The sequence below is a fragment of the Manihot esculenta genome, chromosome 8 (assembly GCF_001659605.2).
Source record: "Manihot esculenta cultivar AM560-2 chromosome 8, M.esculenta_v8, whole genome shotgun sequence".
Taxonomy (NCBI): Eukaryota; Viridiplantae; Streptophyta; class Magnoliopsida; order Malpighiales; family Euphorbiaceae; genus Manihot; species Manihot esculenta.
Genome location: NC_035168.2, coordinates 10,325,720 through 10,336,990, shown reverse-complemented (window position 1 = coordinate 10,336,990; position 11,271 = coordinate 10,325,720). Strand labels below are relative to the sequence as shown.

Sequence of the window (11,271 nt, the reverse complement as noted above, 5' to 3'; positions counted from 1 at the left end):
CTATCACTATTTCAAATATATATATATATGTGGTATATAATTAATGGTCTACATCTTCCAACTGCACCTACTCCAAAGATGAACACATATCCTGACTATTTATAATAGTCTTTGTCAGACTCGAAATTGGCATCACTATATCAATTTACGTATAAGCCCCTTTCTCTATAAATCAACAACATTTCTCTAGTTCTTCTCAAGTACTTAAGAATATTCTTTACTATTCTTTACTACAATCCAATGTTCCTCTCCATAATCTAATTGAAACCTACTCATGACACTCAGAGCATATGATACATCAGGTCGAGTATACAACATAATATACATGATGGATCCTATAGCTAATGTATATGGGTTCCTACTCATACTTTCTCTTTCCTATTGTGTTTTAAGATACATAAACTTAGAAAGGTATTTTCCATGTACCAAAGGTATAAAAACTAGGTATTTCCCATGTACCAAAGGTATAAAAAACTTAGAAAAATCCATGCTAAACCTCTTTAGCATTTTATATAGGTATGTTGACTGAGAAAGACCTAGAAATCTTCTTGGTCTATCTTTGTAGATCCTAATTCACATAATATAAGTTACTTCTCCTAGATCTTTCATTGAGAATTGCTTAGAAAAACATATCCTCACTGATTGTAGGATTGAGACGTCATTTCATATTAGCAATATATTGTCTAAATATAGTACAAGGAATAAAACTGTGCTCCCAAGAACCTTTTTGTATTACACAAAATTTATCCACATTTTGTGAGAAATCAAACTTTTTTACTATCTCATCAAAATATATATTTCAGCTCCTATATGATTGCTTCAATCTATAGATAGATTTTTGAAGCTTGCATACTTTGTTATTATCACTAAATATAAATCCATCAGGTTGTGTCATGTAAGCTTCCTCAATTAGTTTTCCATTTAGAAAAATTATCTTCACTCCATTTACCAAATCTCATAATCATAATAACCAACAATTATAACAACCTCAAATCCTTAAGGTTAAATCCTTAAGGTTATTGCCCGACTCAGGAGAGTATTCCTGTACTTAGAAAATAACTCATAAAGAGAAACTAAAATGCATAATAATTATAATGAATTAAAATTATTTGTGAACCTAAAAATTTATTTGATAGGAAAAAAATAATAAAATTAATACTTATTGGCAAAATAATAGACTAGCTAAACTAAGGGCTTGAAAATTACTACAGAAACATAGATTAATGAATTAAAAAAATTAATACATATATGATAAGTTAGTGGAATTCCCTTTATTTAGTTAGCAAAATAATCTAAATGTATAAGTTTTATTTATTTGACAAAATAATCTATTAATTTAAACTTTTTTTATCAAAAGAAAATTTTAAAAGGACCTCTAAATAAAATTTCTTATCCTTTCACTTTTCTTAAATTTAAACAAGTTGAAGAGCATTATTGACAAATATAAAGTGGCATCCAATAAAGTAATCAAATAAAGTAAATCCAACATCCCATCATAAGATCACTAACAAAAAAAATATTATAAGGATTGGTTTGATAGGACAAGAATAGATGAATCTAGTGTCACTTAGCTATGAAGATACCATAACTAAATCTTTATCTTTGGAGATAGACTATGCGCAAATCTACTCCTAACTTGGTGCATAACAGTTGGAGCTTTTTAAAGACTTTGTTGGGTGATTACATTATTACTCTTCTATGTAGTTATCATAAGGTGTTTTATTGAAAAGTTCATATTAGGAAGGAGCTTACTTGCTTTCTTAGTTTATTTTTTTGATTTTCTGTTTCTATTTATGTTCGTACATTACTTTCAACTTATAATAGCGTGAAAAAGAGGTTTGAATTAATTGGTATTTACAAGATTTATATCTACCTTATAGATATATTGTAAAGATTAACTACCTGCTTGTGGAATTCATCCTACATCGGTGGAATACAGAAAATCAGAATTATATATAATAGATAGCACGAAATTACTAAATAACTTGTATTAACCATTTTGGAGAGAGTAGAAAGTGAATCTAAAAATTATTTGGATCAGTTTAAACTAGACTGTTTCAATTGGTATCAGAGCCGCAGCCTAACTTGTGAAATTCTGTTCCACATCGACAGAATATGAAAAATCGAAAAGTTATATAAAATAATTAGCACAAAACTACTAAATAATTTAGATTAATCATTTTAGACTTATTTGAGCCGAACTGTTTCATATATATATGATTAATCGGTAGAATATGCTATGAGTTATGGTATTTACAAGAAAATAAAATTTGATTCCTGAGAATTATTTTCTAATAAATGTTGTCATATGTAACTTATAGATAAATAAACAAATAATAATTAAAGCGCTATCGTTCCTTGTCAAGTTCTAAATATTTATTATCCATATGGGCAAATGGGTTGACGACAGTGCTGAAATTGTCCACAACACACAACCACCCACCAAAAATAATATATATCATCCTTTCCTCATGAATTCAGCACGTTTATTTTTTCGGAAAAAAAAGAAAAGAAAAAAAAAAAGAAGAACACGTTTATTTTGTTGCCTTTCTCATCCTCTTTTCCTTTTCATAAAGGAAAGTAGCAAAATGGAACAGCTCATAGGCGGTATTGATGTAATCATCAATCTCACTTTCTTCATGAAAGTGGGCAATTTGGTTTGCTCTTCTTTTCCAGACAATTGATTGGTCTGCCTATCTTTTTACCTGAAAACCATGTCACCATCGAGATTTATAAATTAATTTTTCAAATAAACTAGTAATTCATTGGCAAGTTTTATTATATTTAAATTTATAAATTTACTTTTACATTTATTTTTTTTATTTTAAATTTATTATTATTATATTATCCAACAATCACCTAAAAAAAATTATAAATTATCGTCCAAACAGAATAACTATAAAAATTTAATGAGCCGATATTTCATTTTTTTTAAAAAATTAAAATTAATTAAGAAACATTGAAATCCTAATTCAGCCAGCTGTCCTATAACTTGAATCTACATAGGAAAAATAATCATGATTCAACTATAAAAACAACATAAATATTATCCATTTAAAATAAAAAATTTGTGAGAATTTAATTGATTTATTTCTTAATAATTTTACTGTTTAAAATGAAAAAAGTCAATTTTTTTAATTTAAACAATTTTATTTAAAAAAATAAACTTTTGCATAAATTTAAAAAATAAATGTCATGCATTTTTTATGAAATAAAAACAAATATGGACCATAAATCGTCAGTTACATATTTTTCAGACAGAAAATGTGAAGGAAAAAAATAAAAATAAAAATAAAAAATCAGAAACGGATGAGTGGTGATACAGCCAAGATTAGTTACAGATTCTAGAAAAGTGAAGGCCCCCTTGTTTTTAAATAAATGAATTAGAAGTTGATGAAAGGATTGAGGAGAAAATTTTAATTTAGATGATTCTAAAATATAAACTTAAATATTTAATTTTAAAAATATAAAAATATATCCATTAATTATATTAAAATTTATAAATTAAGATGTAATTATCAATTATTTAAAAATTTTTGAGAGAAAAATTAAAATAAAGAAAAAATAAACATTGAAAAGGAAATTAAAAAAAAAAAAGAAAAGAAAATTTTGAGTGACCATCAGCCTAACTTGCATCCCATTGTGTTGAGACCCACCGGCCAGCGTCACCACATGCTTGCTCTTTTTGATGCATTAACGGGTGACATTCTAGCTAATTAGTGCGTTCCACTTCATCATTTATTTACTAATAAGAAATAATCATTACATAATTCTTATAAAGAATATATTTATTTTTTTATTTTAATGAAATAAATAATTAATTAGTTTTTTTTTTTTTTGAAAATGAAATAATTAATTAGTTAATCTATATGTTAACCTCCAAGGGAAATAAAAAACATCATACACAAATTAAATTTAATTGAATTTTTTTTATCAATTCTTTTAATTGAAACGAGAGAATTTATTTTTTTTTAATTTAAAAAATTTATTTTGAGTCTAAGAAATATTGACATTTAAAGGAAAATAAGGGATAAACCCTACCTCTTCTTCCCCTTATTTAGATCTCCATTATATTTTTAAATAGCACTACAAAAAATTAAAATAGGAGATTATTAAAATCGTCTCTTAAAATTATAAAAATCGTTCGCTAAATTTTAGAGGACGACAAAAATCGTTCTACTGTTCATCCTTTTTAACAAGCATTCCTAAATTCTTAAGGGACGATTTTAAGAGTCGTCTCTATTTATAAGAACGATTGTCGTCTTTTTTTTTAACTAAATTCATTCCTATATTTTGATTATTTCAAATTCGGAATTAGATTCTTTTTAGGATGTTTGGTTGCATACAAAAGTTTTGGAATTGGAATCAAAATTGTTTTCAAATTTTTGATAATATTTTAATGAGATATCATCAATAAAATAAACTAAGTTGAAAATATAAGCTAGCTAATATTAGTCAAAGCTACTAATATCATTTTACTATATTGAAATTTTTATAATAAAGATAATAGATCATCAAACAATATATTTTGTAAAGGTTTGATTTTTATATAGGAGATGGCCTAGCAATATTCGGTTTAAATCGAAAAAATTGAACGAATCGATTTAATTTAATTTTTTTATTTGATTTATTTTTATTTTTAAAAATTTAAATTGTTTTGATTCGATTCAATTTTAATAAAAAAAATTGATAAAATTAAACCTTCCAATTAGTTAGCTATAATATGTTATTTTTTATAATATAAAAAGATTAGATAAGTTGAAATACTTTAATTTTAAAATACTGAAAATAAGTGTGAAAAAATAAAAAGCCTATAAAAAATCTAACTGATCAAACCGATTCAATTCAAATTAATTTCTATTCAAAATTGACTCAATTTAATTTTTATAAATATTAAAATTTCAACTTTTGATTTATTTAATTTGATTTAATTTTGAATCAAATCGATTGAATGCTCACTCTTTATATATATTATTTAGATTATTTTAATAAAATTAAATTATTTTTTAATTATTTTATTTATTTAATTAATATTTAAATTAATAGTGTTGATGGACGAATGTCAATTATGGTGACGATATTTTTTAGTAATAAATATTAAACACGTTATTTTATTTAATTTATTAAAAAATTAATTACATTTCATAATTTTTCTGTACAATTAAAAAATTATATATATATCAGTTAGAAAAAACTATAAATCATGCAATATGTTAAAGTGAATATATTATTATAGAGTATAGAAAAATAAAAGGAACCCTTTATTTAGCTGGAAATGAAAACGAAGAAAGAAAAAGCATGAAAAAAAAAAAAAGAAAGTTAAAAAAATCCATACAATGCTGCACGTGGTCGGCTGACCATCTTCCCCTTCTATCTATTAATTTCGTTTGGCATTGAAATCAAATGCATCAAACTCATAATACACCTTTACTCCACTACGAGACATGGGAAATATGAAGCTACTAAAGAGCTCCAAAATCATTCTAGTTCCGTATCCAGCACAAGGCCACGTTAATCCCATGGCTAAGCTAGCTTTGGCTTTGCTTAGCCGGGGATTTGATCCGGTGGTGATCACCCTTGAGTACATACACCATAGGATCATATCAAACATGGATCCTAAGGGAAAAATCATGTGCATGGCAGTACCAGATGGTCTGGAAAAGGACAACGTACCTTCTGACTTCTTTGCCATTGAGAAAGCTATGGAAAACCACATGCCAAATCACTTAGAGAGTCTTGTTCGTCAAATTGATGGAGAAGATGGTGCCGTGGCGTGCATGATCGTTGATTTGTTAGCTTCGTCTGCAATCGAAGTGGCTCGTCGATGCGGTGTCCCCGTTGCTGGATTTTGGCCTGCCATGCTAGCTACTTACCAGCTGATCGCAGGCATACCGGACATGATCAGGACGGGCCTTATTTCTGATACTGGTAAGACGATAATATCTACCTACCACAGTTACTTCTTTTTCTTCTTTAGTGAGCAATTGGGCAATGTGCTTTTTAATTAACGAAAAACATCATTTGAGATTCAGTGTTATTTTTAGCGACCTTATATTTATTACACTATCCGCAATAGAATGATAAATATTATTTTTTTATATATATATAAATTAATAAAGTATAATTAATATAGCTAAAAATAATAATTTATGTTATTTTTACTAATATTTCTTTTATTTAAATTGATCTATTGCTAAATTATTTTCACAATTGGTAGGAAATCCGCAACGTCCAGGTCCAATATGCTTGCTGCCTAATCAACCTGAGCTATGCACTGGCGATCTTCCATGGTTAATCGGAACTCCGGCCGCAAGGAAATCAAGATTCAAGTTCTGGACAAGAACCCTGAGTCGATCAAGAAATCTTCAATGGCTCCTTGTGAATTCCTTTCCTGAGGAAAGTCTTGAGGATAAACCACACAAGAACCCCAGCATAAGTAAGAATGAGCCATTTGTATTTCAAGTTGGACCCTTGAGTAAGCTTGCAACAATCAAGAATCCTAGCTTCTGGCAAGAAGATATGAGCTCCTTGCAATGGCTAGACGACCAAAAGCCTGAATCAGTAGTATATATCTCATTTGGCAGTTGGGTTAGCCCCATTGGAGAAGCGAAAGTGAGCAGTCTGGCATTGGCACTTGAGGCAATGAGACAGCCTTTTATCTGGGTTCTGGGGCCTGCGTGGCGAGAAGGGTTGCCAGAAGGATATCTAGAGAGAGTGACAAAGCTAGGAAAAGTGGTATCATGGGCACCGCAAATGGAAGTTTTGCAGCACAAGGCAGTGGGATGCTATCTCACACACTGCGGATGGAACTCAACCATGGAGGCCTTACAGAGCAAAAAGCGACTCTTATGCTATCCAGTAGCCGGAGATCAGTTTGTGAATTGCGCCTACATTGTAGAGAAATGGAAAATCGGAGTGAAGATGAATGGATTTGCGCAGAAAGATGTAGAAGAGGGGATAAGCAAGTTGATGAATGATAATGAAATGAATATGAGGTTAATGAAGCTATATGAGAGGACAATGGGAGAGGAAGCTAATTTAAGAGCGATGGCTAATCTTGCTACATTTTTTGATGATCTCAGTGAGCTAACAAATAAATATCACCTTAGGTTGGCACCCTAAATTAAAGAATTTTTTTTATTTTTTTGTTTACATATTGGCAATAGCAACTTCATGAAAGACAAAGGAACCCATGAAATTATTAGCTAATTTCGAATGGTGATATTTTCATTTTTATTAATTTGGTTGTTTGAACTTTCATATTAGCTCTTATTGCTATTTTCATTTTCAATTATTCACACGTGTTTTTTTATAAATTTGCTGCAACCCTTTACAAAGTCAAAATATTTTCATAATACTATTTTAGAGTTTGAACTTTTTTCTCAGCTAGTGAAAGGTGGAGGATTAACTAGAGTCACCATTCCAATAATAATTAGAAAAGTTAAAAGGATGTGAATGATAAGTAAAGCCTAGTGTATTAGACCATTCAACTTTGTTTTGAGGGAGTGAGTAGGAGGAGGGGGAAATGTTATGGACCCTATCATTTGAAATTTATACGCGGCTTAGAATAGGCATCGATGCTCCTACACGAATGTTTTATAGTCTTTCTTATTATATTTAAATTTGAAATTCTTTTCAAGCAAACACAATTTTATGATTATTATACAACATAAAAAGCATGCAATCAATCATTTTATTACGAGATTTTTCTGAATTAGTAATAGATTTTTCAGTTACTAATCAATGGAAATTGCTTACCAACCTGTTTAGTAATGGACTTATATCCGTTACTATGAATCTCGTTACTATCGCATTATTAATTCGTTATGAATTTTATAATTAATTTATAATGAAATTTAGTAATACATTCAAAATTCATTAGTAATTTGATAAAATTTTAAGAAAATATGTATGAAAATTAAATTTGTTACTAAATTTAGTAACGGATAGAAATTTGTTACTAACTTGATAAAATAAAAAATAAAAAAATATATCAAAATTATATTTTGTTACTAAATATTAAAAAGTATTAAAAAATTATGTTAATTTATTAATTTATTTCATTATATTTTACATTAAATATTAATTTAATTATGATAAATTATTAATTTCATCATATTTTATAATAAATGTTAATTTTAATATTTTTAAATTTTATTAATTTTATGAAAAAATTATTATAAAATTACATGATAAAAATTTAAGAAAATGAAAAAATATGAGAGAATGGAAGAAAATGAGATATAAAAGAGAAAATAAGGAAAAAAAGAAAATAGAAGAAAATAATGATAAAAAAATGAGAAAATAAGAAAAAATTAAAAACTAAGAAAAAAAAAGAAAAAAGAGAAAAAAAAAAAGAAAATGGAAAAAAATGAGAGAAAAATGAAGGGAAAATGAAAAAAAATAAAAGAGAAAATAAAGAAAATAGAACAAAATATAAAAAAATGAAAGAAAAAAAATTTAAGAATATGAGAGAAAAGAAAGAAAATGAAAGTGATATTATACGATGATCGCTCAAAATAAGTTATGAATTGTTACCATGAAACAGAGTATGTGGCAAGGATTTGATAAGTAGCTAGGCAATACGATCCCATCAAAGGAAAGGAAGATCTGGACACCTTAAACACTCAGTTTATTATCAAGACTCGCTCATTCCTGGATAAGTCGAGTCCTAGCATAAATTACCATTATTAGGCACAGTCCAGCATATCCCCATTATACATCTAATCGCGGGATCACTGACCTATTAGTTGGTGAGATCCCCTATTAAGTAGCCAGCTACATCATCGTCGAATTATCAGGAAATGTTATATTTATCTCAATCTTTTTATAGTACAAAAGGAGAACGAACACAGAGGCAAAGGTACGTAATTTTCTTACACAACTACTCTCAAGTTTTACATTCGCCTTATTCTCCAATTTACTAACTTGAGCATCAGAGTGGTTGCCGTTGGCACCCATCACATCACGTTCTCGTTCTTGTAGGTTTAGCCAATCACAACACAATTCTATTTTCCGATCGCATCATTTGGTTTCTTTGCCAAAGTGTGCAATTTTTCAAACTGAAACCGTTGAGTCAAGTGTTGTTTACATGCCGCCATCATTTTGGCTAGAAAATCTGCCTCTTCGTTGTCATCTCTGGCTACCTGGTGAAACTCGCAGCTACTCTGCCCATCTTAAGGACCAAACCTCATATTTAACAAGGTTCGGTTCTCGGACTTTAAATTATTCCTGACACTAATTAATAATCAATTGTGTGTCACTGAAAATAATAAATTTCTGTATACCTAATTCCTTGATGATTTTTAGGGCTATTATTATAGTTTCGTACTTGGCTACATTGTTGGTAACGTTGAAAGTGAGTTTTACCGCATATCGAAATTTTATACCAGTTTGAGACTGTAACATGATCCCTATTCCAAAATCTTTGTCCCCGTAAGTTCCATCTGCCCAAACTTTCCACTCCTCCATAGGTAATTCCGAAGGCTTTAACAGTGGAGCTATTTCCACGATAAAACGGCTACTATCTGGGCTTTCATGGCCTTTCTTAAAACGTACCTGATATCAAAGGCTAACAATATTATCGCCCAGATGGATAGCCGCCTTGACAGCTCTGGCCTATGTAGAACCTTTCATAGAGGATAGTCTGTCTTGACTTCTATGGTGTGTGACTCGAAGTATGGACGTGGCTTTGTGGTTGACATTAGGACTATAAACGCTAACTTTTCAAGAGGAGGATAGTTCAACTCTACTTCCTTCAAGACTTGGCTAGAATAATATACTAGACTTTGTTTCCTATTATTCTCACGAATGAGTATCGAACAAACTGTTTTCTACATCACAGACAAGTATAGAAACAAAACCTCGCCTTTGACAGACGAGCGTAACAATGGAGGAGATGATAAAAAAAGTTTTCAAACTTTCAAATGCCTCTACACATTCTTTTCCCCATACAAACTTACCTTTGCCTTTTAAGTCTCTGAAGAACAGGAGACACCTTTTGGCCGAGCACGATATAAACTGATCCAGGGCTGTGACTCGCGCATTCAACCTCTGTACTTCATTAATGGTTTTAGGCTTCCATATTTTGGATGGCGCTAATCTTCTCAAGGTTTGCTTCTATGCCTCTTTCTGAGATTATATACCCCAAAATCTTCCTAAAATTTACCCCGAAGGTGCACTTTTTAGGGTTTACTTTCATACTCGCCTTGTCCAGTACGTCAAAGACTTTCCAGATATCATCTAGATAGACTTCCAAAGATTGGCTCTTTACCACCATATCATCCATATACATTTCAACTGTTAACCCCATCATGTCATAAAAAATGCTTGACATCAGCCTTTGGTAAGCCACCTTCACATTTTCTAATCCAAATGGCATCACCTTGTAGCAGAAAACTCATTCATCTGTTATGAAGACAGTCTTCTCTGCATCCTTGGTATCCATCATGATTTGATGGTAACCTGAAATGGTATTAAGAAAGGAAACCACCGCATGACCCGAGGTCAAGTCTACTAATCTGTCGATACACGGCAACAGATAATGATCTTTCGGACACGCTTTATTCAGGTCAGTAAAATCTACGCACATTATTCATTTGTCGTTAGCCTTCTTCACCAAGACCACATTGGCGAGCCATGTGGAATACTGGACTTCCTTTATTAATCCTATACTTAATAGCTTGTTAACCTCTTCTTTGATCACCAGTTGCCTCTCCGATGTGAGCATTCTTTTCTTTTGTTGGATCGGTTTGATGGCTTTGTCAACATACAGCTTATGAGTGATGAAAGCCAGATCTACCTCTGTTACATCTTTCAGAGACTAAGCGAAAGTGGTTACTCAACACTTTAGCAACTATATTAAACGAGTCTTTGTTTCATCGATAAATGCAGTACCAAACTGTACCTTTTGATCCTTACCTAATTGGACCTCTTCTATTGGGTCTGCTAACTCTGACTTTACGTGTAATACCCGGCTAGACTCCGGTATCGAAATTTCTACCGTCCGGTGGAATCTCGGATGTCGGAAGCCTCTAGTAAGGTAGAAACATGTTTTCATAAAATGTTTTAATGTATTTCATGGTTTTAAGTAAAAAGGAAATGAGTTTTTGCATGAAAATAATCTTGGAGGAAGACCCAGGTTCGGCTGCCGAACCTCAAGTTCGGCCGTCAAACATGCATGCACTTCGGGAGAGCCTTAGGCCCCCGAAGGCATAAGTGAGGAAAGTCCAGGTTCGGCCGCCGAACTTGCATGCGTTGCGAAGGCACGTT

At 30.6% G+C, this 11,271-nt stretch overlaps 1 protein-coding gene across 1 annotated transcript; it reads left to right on the top strand.

Moving 5' to 3' along the window:
- The first annotated feature begins 5,420 nt into the window (after window positions 1-5,420).
- On the top strand, window positions 5,421-7,236 carry LOC110621320 (UDP-glycosyltransferase 82A1). Its single transcript, XM_021765553.2, has 2 exons — window positions 5,421-5,928; window positions 6,218-7,236. The coding sequence occupies exons 1-2, from the start codon at window positions 5,445-5,447 to the stop codon at window positions 7,120-7,122; spliced, it is 1,389 nt and encodes a 462-aa protein (XP_021621245.1). The 5' UTR covers window positions 5,421-5,444; the 3' UTR covers window positions 7,123-7,236.
- The last annotated feature ends 4,035 nt before the right edge of the window (window positions 7,237-11,271 follow it).